The following is a 13,470-nucleotide window of genomic DNA, read 5'->3' on the forward strand; positions in this document are numbered from 1 at the left end:
AATGTTTGATTATTAATTGATTAATTTACTTCAGTAACAAATTCTTTCCAGCTCTCTTCTTTAAAAAGTGTTCATGTTATACAAATATGGGGTTTCTGAGGAATATAAAAATGTTTATTTCGACTTTTTCATTTTATAATTCTCAACCATATTTTCTATATTTTCATTACTCTTCCTAATGCCGGATTTAAGGTATATTTTGACTTGGACTGGAAATCTTAAAAAGTTCTTTATCGAATTTCTCTACTTCTTAACTTACTGCACCAAATGTCACATAAGACATAGTTGTCTCTATATTCTTTAACTTGTGCTTATCATGAACATTGTGAGGAAATCAAATATCTTAATCAACAAGAATTTATGAAGAACCTATTGTTCTTGACAGTAGGAATTACATCAACTCCTTTATTTCCTTTTCAAGGAAAATCTTTGAGCCACTTTTCCATTTTGCTACAGTTTCCTTATGTCTTTTAGTTTTAGTTCTATCAAGAATACAAATTTTCTTTCTAAAGTGTATCATATGAAACTGATTGGAACTGCTGGAAATGTGGTTGGACCAAAGCTATCACTTCCCTTAACATCTATTTTTGTAACCATTGTCATTTTTACAAAATAACACGGACTAAGTTTTTTTTTTACTCTTTAGGATATTTTGGGGTAATTATGTAGATCATATTACAGAAATTGCCTCTGACCAGAGTTAAGTTTAATCAATGTAACTATATATTTTATATAATTTTGTTCATTGTCTTATTTTGAATTTTTTCTTTTCTAGACTACAGCAATGAAAAAAATAATGTATTATACCATGCGTATAAAAACTGTTCATAGGAACCTTAATGAAGAACTTGAGAAGCTGAAAGAAAGAAAATGCAAATTGCAGAAATTGCCAGAAGAACGCATAAAATTACTTAGCTTCATTATAAAAAATGTGAGTTTTAATATTTTAAAATTCTAAATAGATTTGTTTGGGGAAATGCCCAAAACATTAACACTGCAAATTTTTCTCTTTTTCATTGAATAACATGCAAAATTTTATTTTAGATTGTTATAAAATAAATTATGCATTATATATCTAGACTACTGTCATCTAAGTTTGAAAGTCACTACTTCAAAATAGTCATCTTAAAGCAGAGGCATCAAACTCATACTCTTGTGACTGTCAAAACTCTCAAGAACAATGGGACCCCATTAAAATGTAACTGGGAAGTCTTTATCAAAATAAATAAAAATACATTAAAACATAGATAATGTTAATTTGCATTTTTCTTAGTTGGTGGGCAGCTTGCAGGGATTTGTTTATATTTGAATTTTTATATCACTCATATCACAGACCTGACCATGATATTTAAGAATCTTTGATGTTTCCCTTTTGATGCTAGGATACAACATAATATCTGCAGCCTGTCATTTAAAGCACTCACCATGTGGCCATATTTATTTCCCATTATTCCCCATCATGTAATTTATGTTTTTGCCAAATTGGACTCCTTCTTCTTCCCAGAATTCAACATTTCACCTCCAAACCCTGTACTTTTGCCTCATCTGTCTGCCATGGCAGGATAATTCTCCTCACTTCTATTTTTTAGAATTTTCGACCTGCTTCAAGACTCAGATACTAACACTTATGGGTAGCTTTTCTTGATCTCCCTGGTTAGAATTCTTGTACTCAAATGAATGAGGTTTCCTTTTTTGTTCATATTTTGTATACTAGAATGTAACTTCCTTGGCATGACTTTTTGTTTTGTTTTGTTTATTTATACCCAGGCAATGCTTTACAAAAGGTAGGTATTTTAAAGGTTAGAGTATATTTGAATTTCCTCAGAAAATAATGTTCTAATTCTAGCTTCCATTCCTTAAGTTATATTCTGTGCTGAATAAATTGTGGTAAACAAAAAAATCAGGAGATCAAAGAAAAATGTCATAAGCAAACATGAGTCTGTCTGTATATGTATTATATGAATTTATCACATCTCAGTAAACTTGGTTAAATATTGTTTTTGCTGCATTTTATTGAAAATAAGCAGCCTGTATGCATAATATATTTCCTAGTTTCTGTTCTAAAATACTTCCTTGTTTTCGTTAGAATATAAAATTATGAATTATAAACCAAACCACATTTTTTCATTGTATTCTGTGGTGCTTTTCTGATAGATTATATTTGATTGAATTGTTTTGAGATTTCTAAAAGGTAGAATCTGATCATTTGAAGTTTATCAGCCTCAGGCTTAAATAAGAATTAGAGATCAGACTTTTAAACTTTATTATAGGATCAGAGTTTCTGAAATATTTTTATCATTTATATGATCGATTTAATCAAAGTCCTACATATTTAAAATAGCATGTGTGTGTGTGTATGTATGTGTGTATGTTTATATATACTAATTTCAAATGATAGTAGCTACAGACTTAGAAAATATATTTCTGGTCACTCATTGGTGTTTATAGGCATCCTCACATACTTTAAAATTAATATGAAAGACAGCAATATGTTGCCTCACATTCATATAGCACTTTTAGGTTTGTAAAGTTCTTTATATATACTATCACATTTGACCTTTTGAAGCAGGTACTGTTATAATTTCCACTCTACAGATGAGGGACCTGAGATTCGAGAGGCTAATTGATTTAGCCAGTATCCTCCAAAGGCATACTTGGAGACATCTGGTGGCACAGTAGATAGAGCAGTGGGCCTAGATCAGGAAGATCTGAAAGCAAATCTAGCCTGAGACACTTCCTAGTTGTGTACTCTGAGTACATCATTTACCTTCTCTAAGCTTGTTTCCTTAAATGAGAATAAGAGCTTCTGTGATGACCAAATGAAATAGTATTTGTAAAAGCCCTTGATTTATAGTGTGCCTGGCATAAAGTACCTACTATATGTATCTACTAGAGATATGCTTATTCCCCTCCTTCCCTCCTTCCCTCATACAGCTAGTATCTGAGGCAGGTCAACTTGACTCAGATAGCTCTGCTGCTCTGTAAAACTGATTCCTACACTAAATCAATTCCCTATAATTCCCTTCCTGAATAAAGAGGAGCTAAGTCCTCTAAGAATAAGTAACTGTTGGGGCAGCTAGGTGATGCAGTGGATAGAGCACTGTCTGTGGAGTCAGTAGTACCTGAGTTCAAATCTGGCCTCAGTCACTTAATAATTGCGTAGCTGTGTCACCTTGGCAAGTCACTTAACCCCATTGCCTTAAAAAAAAAAAAAAAGAATAACTGTTTAAGAGATTCACAGATCTCATCGGGTGTGTTTTCATCCAGTAAGGTCAAAGAAAGAAGACATGAATAATAGTGGTTGCAGAAAAATGAAACAGCAATTTGTTCATTTAAAAACAAGTCTGTTATCATCTTGGGACATTTGTTCAGAGAGTGACAGGAAATCTCCCATAATTGTATCTGATAACTATGAGAGTCTCCCTGGGGTGATTTATCCATGCTCTAACATTATCTTTATATACCATGCCACATGTTAGGAAATTAGAAATTTACTAAGAGACCAAGATAAATGGTATGGAACCAGCCCAATTTGAATCCTACCAAAAATTGATGGACTAAATTCTTCAAAAGTACATTTAATTTGTGATTAAAAAAATAATTTTGATAGTGAAGAATTAAAGAATATATGTCAAAATTATGTGAACTCATTGTAATCCAAGAGACTGCTGGAAAAAGGAGACATATATTAAGTTATTTTAAAAGATGTAAGTTATAAGGAGTATTGTATAAATCACTAAAATTATGTATTTTTCTCAGAATTCTTAAGAGAAAAAAATCTAAAATAAGAATCTGAATCCAAGGTTTCAAATGCCAATACAAGCTTTGAGTTATATGGAAAGTGAACTTGACATCTCAATGTAAGGATTCAAATTTGACCTCATATGTATGATTGAGATAATTTAGTAAAATGAGATTCATAACTAGAGTAAGATTATGGATAAGAATACCTTACTTGGGGGGCAGCTAGGTAGCACAGTGAACAGAGCACTGACCCTGGAGTCAGGAGAACCTGAGTTTAAATCCATCCTCAGACATTTAATAATTACCTAGCTGTGTGACCTTGGCCAGGCCACTTAACCCCATTGCCTTACAAAAATTTTTTTTAAAAAAGAATACCTTACTTAAATGAGTAGCAGGGTGGCATAGGGGATAGTGCACTGGACACTGGAGTCAGGAAGACCTAAATTCAAATCTGGTATCAGACACAAGCTGTTTGGTACTGGTCAAATCATTTATCTTGTATGCCTTAGTTTCCTTATCATATAAAATGAGCTGGAGAAGGAAATGGCAAACCATTCTGGTATCTTTGCCAAGAAAGTTACAAATGAAGTCATGAAGAGACTGATATAACTGAAATGACTAAATAAAAATATATTAATTGTAAAAATTCAGAATATTTAAGTCCTTTATATCTGAGAAATTCATCAAGTCAACACCCAGAGACTTTTGAAAAGCAATGGTTCCAACCCAGTATCTGTATCCATCAATAAAGATCTACCAAAAAAGTTCTTGCAGCTAAATACTGTCTTGCCATATCTTACCACCTTGATATAGTCAAGAAAGTGATTCCCCCCTCAAAAAACGAAACTGATTTCCACTCTCAAGTGGAAGTGACATTTAATTAAAGGAGAGGCATGGCCAATCATCTATTTGGTTGTTAAGAGCCACAAAAATTTTCCAGTCTGACCTGCAGCTGTAAGAACCCTTCCATGAGAATATGAACTCCTCAGGAGCAGGGACTATCATACTTTTCTGTTTGTTTCTCCCAAGATTTTACATATAGTAAGTACTTAATTAAATACTTTGTTCATTTACTAAGTGGTTAGAGGTTGAGTTGAAATAAGGACAATAATGATAACTTAGTCACAGCCTAGATAACCACATCTATATTTATATTATCTGTGTGACCCTGGGCAAGTCACTTAACCCTGATTGCCTTGCATCCAGGGCCATATCCATCACCCTGATTCATATCTGACCCTTGGATCCAGATGGCTCCTGAGGAGAAAGTGAGGCAGGTGACTTAGGTGACTTGCACCCCCTCACTAAAATCCAATTCATGTGCATGTCATAGCATCACCTCCCTGAAAGTGTGGCCTTCTTTGAAAATGAAGGACAAAACAACAGCATGTATGTATAAATATATGCATACATATAGTATGAAGTATTTTGTAATTTAAAAAGGTTTTCATATTTCCTGTTTTCAGTCCTTTAAGAGTCCTTTGAAGTAAGCAAAGCAAGTTTTTTTTAATCATCATTTTGCAGAAGAGGAAACTGAAACTAGGAAAATGTAACTAGTTGGTAAATGCTGTGACCCAAGAAATTTTCTTGCTTCAGACCCAATGTACATATCATCACTTTTGAAATTAATACATCATAGTTGAAAATGCTTTAATAATATCATCTATCAAATAAAATTCAAGCACAAACCTCTTCCAAAGGCTCCTCCTTCATTTCTTACCCTTCAAAACATGTAAGACCCTCAGTCTTAGCTTGACATCACTTCATTTTTTCCTTTGTTTCCTTATCACTCATCTTTCCTGGATCTCTTCTTATTTGTCTGATCACTCTTTCTCTATGTCCTTTGCTGGTTCATTATATACAACCCTAAATGTGGGTGTCTTGCCATTTTTTCTGCCCTGGGCTATTCTCTCTATATAAAATTTTCATTTTGATAATCTAATTCATTCTCATGAGTTCAGGTGCTTGAGTGACACAGTGAATGGGAGTGCAAGACTTGGAGTCAGGAAGACCCAATTTTAAATCCAGCCTCAGACACTTACTAATTGATCTCCAGCAAATCATTTAACTCCTGCCTATTTCCTCCTCTGTAAAAATGGAGACACTTCTCTCCCAGAATTTTATGGGGATCAAATGAGGTATTTGTAAAAATCTTTGCAAACCTTAAAGTGCTATAAATGCTGACTGTTATTATTGATATTTAACTATCAGCACTAGACTGATGACTCCCAAATTATATATCCAGGCCTCCTCTCCCTCCTGAATGTCTATCTCCAACTGACTGTTCATTGTCTATACCTGGATATCCCATAAGTACCTAGAAATCACGATTTTCCAAATAGATTTCATTATCATTCACCCCTCCTTCAAACTTTCCTGTTTCTGTTGATGGTACCATTATTCTTCTGTTCAATTATGCAGTTTCCGAACCTTGGAATTAACCTCTCTTTTTTATCTTCAATATCCCCTTCATCAGTTTTCAGGTCTTGGGTATATTCTCTACCTTTCACATCCAACTTTTTTCTTTTCACATATAGTTATGACTCTTGGGCTATTGAATGTACTTCCAACTGGTCTCCTTCCTTTGAGTTTATACTTCATGTTAATGCCAAAAATAATCTTCCCAAAGTAAAAATCTAGCTTACTCAACCAGTCCAAAATATTCAGGATATCTCAACACCTTTCAAAATTATTCCTGTAAGTTACCCTTCTGGATTTTTCTTATTATATTCCCCTATATGCATTCTATGTTTCAACAAACTGACCCTCTGGCTATTCTCCAAACTAGATGACCTCTCCACCTTTGTACAGATTGTCCCCTATTCCCAGAGTGTGTTTCCTCTTTACTGTTTCATCTCAGAATACTTCTTCCATTTATCAGCTTAGGGACCATACCCTATAGCATACCTTTTCTGATAATTCAGTTATTACGTCCTTTCCTTTGTCAAATTATCCTATATTAACTTAATCTATTTTACAATATGTAGTCCCTAATAAAATTCCTTTGACCTGAGGACAAAGACTATTTTTCTTTTTTCTTTGAAATTCTTGCATTTAAGTGCCTTGCCCATAGTACATTCTTAACACTAGAAAGACAGTTGTTTCAATTTATGCAAAAGTTTTCACTTTGAAATAAAAATATTCAATCTACCTCAAGGAATTTTTTAGTTCTTGTCATATTCATAAACATTTGTTGAATTTAATTGAACACTGATGTTGTGGAAGTGGTAAACTCAGGTGACTAGGACTATGAATATTAGCTGAAAAATTCACCTATGATATAAATGTTACATGTTATGTTTTTTTTCCTGATTGAGAAAACATTCCTGGGAGACAGAGCCATGATGCAAAGTAAAGGCAGGTATTTGCCTGACCTCTCCCCTTAACCACTCCAAATACCTTTCAATAATGACTCTAAACAAATTTTAGAGAGCAGCAGATCCCACAAAAAGATTGAATGCAAACAATTTTTTCAGCTCAAGACAATTTAGAAGATTGGCAGGAAAGATCTTGTTGCACCTGAGTAAGAAAAGAGCACAGTTTAGTGCAGTCCATGTTAACACAGAACTGGCCCCAGCAAACCAGGAATGGGACTTAAGTTGATTGAATCAATTGCAGCAGTGGTGGTTTCCAGAACTCTCAGTCTAAAGAAGTCAAAGACAATTTAGAACATTTTGGAAGGTTGGCAGGAAAGGTCTATTTACCTGGGTGATAATGGAGTATAGTCCAGCACAGAGTACACCAGCACAGCCCCCACCCCACCAAACCAGGAGCAGGCCTAAGGAGCCACTGAATCAGTAACAGCAGTTGTTGCCTCCAAAGCTCTCAGCCCAGTTGTTGGTAAATGGGGCCAAATATCTGGTCAAAAAATTTCAGGAGTCTTTTTGCTAGCACTGAGACATGACTGTTGCTTTGCCCATACTCAGATCCAAGTCATAATCCCTAGTGGCACCTAGGATAAGGAGGAGCATTAGCACATTAGAGCTTGTGACTGACCCCAGGGGAGTTGAGACCCTCCTCATGACTCCAGACCAGAGCACAGACCAGTAGCATAGTGAACACCTCCCTGAAAGAACTGAAAACTTACAAGTCCCTGGAAATATCTTTGAAAACAAGTGCAAAAGCTTGGTTCAGGTTATCCTCCCTCCTGGAAGTAGAGCCCTACTTTGAGAGAGTTAAAAGTTATTAGTCTGGGAGAATGAGCAAACAAAACCATTCATATCCTAGAAAGTTACTATGGTGACAAGATCAAAACATACTCAGAAGAAGATAATAAAGTCAAAACTTAAATATCCAAATTGTACAAAAAATTATGAATTGGTTTCAGATCATGGAAGAACTCAAAAAAAATTTTGAAAGTCAAGAAAGAGAGGTAAAGAACAAATTGCTAAGAGAAATGAGTGTTATGAACTTCCAGGGCAAAATTAAGATGGCAGCACAAAGCTAGAAGCTCCTGGAGCTTTTCCCAAAACAACTTTAAATGAAGCCTCTACAAAGTACAGATCCCACCAAAATAAAAGTGAAACAAGTTCTCAACTCAAGATACAGAGGAATTTAAGTAAAGGTCTGTCTTTTCTGGATAAAAGGGAAGTATATTCCAGCATAAGTGGGAGAGCAGGAAATTCATTCAGCTAGAGGCTCTTAGCCATAGCACAACTCAGGTCAAGGCAATAAGCCAGCACTGCTGCAGGAAAACAGTGGGAGTTATTACAGCTCTGAAAACAAAGTTCAAGCCCTGGAAATGCTGGTGCAACAGATGGTGCTGGATTGGAAACAAACCTCTGCATAGGCAACTCCTTAGTGTAAAAGAGGGAGTTAAAAACCTCTACATAGTCAATGGCATAGCAGGTGATAAGCTAGGGACCAGATCCCAGTTCCAGCACAAAAAAAAAGCTTGGCAGTATATTCACTGTACCCCAGGAGCAGAGGTCAACTATCAAAATATGCAAAAAAATAAAAAAATAAAAAAACTGTAACCAAAGAAAGCTACTATGTTGATAGGGACTCTAAAAACGTCATCTCAGAAAAGGAAAGCAATGACAAAATGCCTGTAAGTGACACCTTAAAGGAGTTTATGAATTGGCCTCAAATCCAAGAAGATCTTAAAACCAAGGAAGAGAGGAAGAAGAAAAATGGAGAAAAGAAATGAGAACAATGCAGGAGAATTATAAAAAATTGACGAAAGTTCCTTTAAAAGTTAAAATGAGCAATTGAAAAAATTAATTCATCAAAAAGTAAAACTGAGTGGTGACTAGGTGGGGCAGTGGATAGAGCACTGGCCCCAGGAGTCAGGAGTACCAGTTCAAATCCAGCCTCAGACACTTAATAATTGCCTAGCTGTGTGGCCTTGGGCAAGCCACTTAACCCTTTGCCTTGCAAAAAAAAAATGACCAATTGGAAAGGGAATGAAAATTATCATATAAAAACTGTTCTAAAATCCTAGAAGAGGAAGACAAAAATAGAATGTAAAAGAATCCACCAATTACCTCCAGAAAGAAATCCCATAGTAAAACCTCCAAGGAATATTGTAGCCAAATTTCAGAGTTCTCAGCTAAAGGAGAAAATACTACAAGCAGCCAAAAAAGACACAGTTTAAATACTAAGGAACCCTAGTCAGGATTTTGCAGAATTTATCAACGTTAAACAATCAGAGGGTCTGGAATATGACATTCTTCAGGGCAAAAGAGCTTAGTAATCTAAGAACCAACCAAGAAACTACCCTTCAAAATTCAGCATATTTTTTCATGGATCACGAAATGATTTTGATTTACATGATTTAGCTCATGAGGATTATATTCTATAGAGGGTACTTGGAAAGAGGGGGTGGTATAATTTGATTACAATTTGATGATTTTTTTTGGTTTTTGAGAAGTATATGTATAATGGGATAGATGAGGGGAGTGTACTTGGACAAAGGCTGTGAAGTGATTATGAGATAATGTTGCTTATAAATCAATCAACCCATGAGAATTGTACTTCTTTCAGGACAGATAAAATGGAGTATATATTGATAGAGGTTGTAGTTACAAGATGGGTAAAACAATTAAGACTTGAAGGATTATACTAGAAGTAGGTGAAGCATTATAGGATAATAAAACATGAAGAGCAACTGATTAAATCTTATTTTCAACAGATTTGGCTCAAAATGGGAATAATATACATTCCCAATTGGGTTTAAAAATTTATCCTAATCTACAGGGAAATAGTGGGGAAAAGGGGAAAGAAGGAACTGATAAAGGAGAGGGCAAAAATAAAGGTAAAGTTAAAAAGAAAAGTTAATGGGGAAAGGGAGAAAGAAAAAAAAGATGAATAGTAAAAATACTGATCAAGAGCAAAACATTGGAGGAGAGATAAGGAGAAAGGAAAGGGAATGTATAAATTTCTCCCAAGGGGGAAGTTAGTCAAAAACTGCTGGGAAAACTGGAAAATAGTATGACAAAAATTATGCATAGACCTACATCTCATATCCTATACCAAAAACAATGGAGAAGGGAAAAATTTGTGATCAAACAAGAAATAGAGAATGTTATAGATTACAAAATGGATGACGTTGACTGTGTTAAATTAAAAAGGGTTTGCACAAATAAAACAAATGCAGCCAAGACTAGAAGGGATGTAGAAAGCTGGGAAACAACTTTCATAGCTAATATTTCTGATAAAGGACTCATTTCTAAAACATAGAGAACTGAATCAAATTTGTAAGATTCGTTATTTCCTAATTGAAAAAGACTTAGGGGATGTGAACAGGTGAATTTTCAGGTGAAGAAATTAAAGCTATTTATAATCATATTAAAAAAAGTTTCAAATCATTATTGTTTAGAGAAATGCAAGTTAAAACAGCTATGAGGTACCTCCTAGTGCCAATCAGATTCACTAAAATAACAAAAAAGGAAAATGATCAATGTTGGAGAAAATGTGGGAATATTGGAACATTAATGCACTATTGGTGGAATTGTGAAGTGATCCAGCCAGTCTGAAGAGCAATTTGGAACTATGCCCAAATAAATATGCGATTTGAAACTATGCCCAAAGACAATAAAACTGTCTTTGATCCAGCATATACACCTAGGTCTGCATTCCAAATAAATCATGAAAAAATATGAAAAGTCAGATGTTCAAAAATATTGTAGTGGTAAAGAATTGGAAATTGAGATGATGCCCATCAATTGGAGAGTGTCTGAACAAGTCATGACATATGAATGTTATGGAGTTCTATTGTTCTATAAGAAATCATGAGCAGTCAGACTTTAGAAAAGCATGGAAAGACTTGCATGAACTTATGGAGAATGAAGTGAGCAGAACCAAAAACATTAACAACGACATTGTGAGATCAACTATGATGAATGCAGCTCCACTCAGCAGTTCAGAGATCAAGTACAATTCTGAGAGACCTGCTATGTACATCTACATATGGAGCAAAAATTATGGAGTCTGAATGCTGAGCAAAACATATTCTGTTCAATCTTTAAAACTTCTTTCATGTTTTTTCTTTCCCCTTAGTTCTAATTCCTCTCTCACAACATGACCAATATGAAAATGTTAGCTACAATTGTACATGTATTATCAGATTGTTCTCTGCCATAGGGAGGGGAGCAGGAAAGGTGGGTGTTAGAAAAACTTGCAAGTGGATGAATGCTGAAAACTACCCTTGTATTTGGTGGGAAAAAATAAAATTTCAAAAAATAAAAAAGAAATGAGAGTTATGCAATAAAATTTGTGTATAATTTTCTTTTAATCTGAGTGGTTTATATTTTTGTAAATAATCATCTATTTCACTCAGGTTATCAAATTTATTGGCACACAGTTGTGCAAAAGAAAGTTGTGCAAAAGTTGGTTTTTCATAAAACTAACTCTTAGTTTTATTTATTAGATCAGTGGTTTTGTGCTTTCAATTTTATTAATCTCTCCTTTGATTTTCAGAATTTCTAATTTGTATTTAATTGGGGATCTTTAATTTATTCTTTTTCTAGCTTTTTTTAATTGCATACCCAATTCATTGATCTCTTTATTCATATAAGCATTTAGAAATATAAAATTTACCCTAAAAACTGCTTTGGCTGCATCCCATAAATTTTGATATGATATCTCATTTTTATCATTTTATTAGATGAAATGATTAATCATTTCTATGATTTTCATTTGATCCATTCATTCTTTAAAATTAAGTTATTTAAATTCCAATTAATTTTTGGTTTATCTTTTTGTGGTCCCTTATTACATGTAATTTTTATTGCATCATGATCTGGAAAGTATATTTTTATTATTTCTACCTTTCTGCTTCCTTTGTATTTAAACTGCTTCTTTTGGCCTGCTTTCTGTATTTTTTCCTTTATTTGAGAATTCTGGAATTTGGCTATTGTAGTCCTTGGAGTTTTTATCCTGGGGTCTTTTTCTGAAGACATTCTGTATATTCTTTGAGGGGATATTTTGTCTTTTTGATCTAGTATATTTGGATAGTTTGCCCTGATAATTTCCTGAAAGAGTTTTCAGGCTCTTCTTTTTCATTCTAGGCTTTCTGGTGGACCAATAATTTGTAAATTATCTCTCTTGGATCTATTTTCCAGGTTATTTGTTTTTCCTAAAAGGTACTTCATGTTTTCTTTAATTTTTTTCATCCTTTTGATTTTGTTAGAGAGAATCTTGGTGTCTCATAGATGCATTGGTTTCCATTTGTCTAATTTTAATTTTTAGGGCTTTATTTTTTTGGTTAATGTTTGTATTTCTCTTTTGCTTTCCTTTTGTGTTTACTTTTTGCTGAGTTTCATTCCTTTTCCAGCTAGTCAGCTTTATTTTCTAAAGAGTTACATTTTTTTCCAGTTCACTTATTTTTACTTTTAAAGAAGTTGATTTCTTTGGTCAATTTTTATAATATTCTTTCATAGCTCTCATTTCTTTTTTTCATTGTTCTTCTTCCCTCTTCTTTGGCTTTTAATTCTTTTTAAGCTCTTCTATGAGCTTTTGGTTGAGTCCAATTCGTAGACTGCTTTGAGACTTCCCATGTAGATAATTTGTTATTTCTTTCTTCTTCTGAGGTAGCATTTTTATCATCTCTATCTTCATAGAAGCTTTCTATGGTTAGCACTCTTGCAGTTTTTGGGGTTTTTTTGGCATTTCAATTCTTTGAGCTTTGCTCCTAGTATATAAAGAGTATAGACCCATACTTTTTGTACTGGGACTGGAGCCTGATTCCTGGCTTATCACTAGTCAAGATGTTGCCTATGCAGCCCAGCCATTGTCTATGCAGTGCTTTGTTCCCTGTCTTTTGTCCCAGTGTTCCTAGGGTTCAGACTTTGTCTGGGTTGGGACCTTCCCTGCTGGCTTGCTATCTAGCTGCTGGGATCTAGACTACACTGTGGCCCCTGATTTTCCTGTTCTCCTGCCTAGCTAGACTTTACTTCCCCATTTCCCCCAAAGAGACAGACCTTCACCAAAGGTGTCTACAGTTGAAAACTTGCTTTACTCTTTTTTTTGGTTGTATCTGTAGCTTTAATGTCTGGATAGATGTTTCATTTAGTGTTGTGTAGGGAATAGCTCCAGGAGTATGCTAGCTTCACACTGCCATCTTAGCACTACCTTGCAAGTCTTTTGAGTTATGCAATAAAATAATGAAAAAAGTCAACAGCTTGGTAAAGGAGACACTGAAAAAATATTGAAGAAAACACCTTAATAATACTAGGCCAAATAGTAAAAGAGGTACAAAAAACCAATGAGGAGGAGAAAGCTTTA

At 34.3% G+C, this 13,470-nt stretch overlaps 1 protein-coding gene across 7 annotated transcripts in view; it reads left to right on the top strand.

The window, feature by feature from the left end:
- LRRC9 (leucine rich repeat containing 9) overlaps positions 1-13,470 on the top strand; it is a 195,131-nt gene that overhangs the window by 33,006 nt on the left and 148,655 nt on the right. For all 7 annotated transcript variants that reach the window (XM_074235927.1, XM_074235928.1, XM_074235926.1 and 4 more), the window contains one exon: positions 776-931. In XM_074235927.1, the coding sequence (XP_074092028.1) occupies positions 776-931 (156 nt within the window). The remainder of the gene's footprint in view (positions 1-775; positions 932-13,470) is intronic.

The sequence above is a fragment of the Macrotis lagotis genome, chromosome 4, assembly GCF_037893015.1.
Source record: "Macrotis lagotis isolate mMagLag1 chromosome 4, bilby.v1.9.chrom.fasta, whole genome shotgun sequence".
Lineage (NCBI taxonomy): Eukaryota > Metazoa > Chordata > Mammalia > Peramelemorphia > Peramelidae > Macrotis > Macrotis lagotis.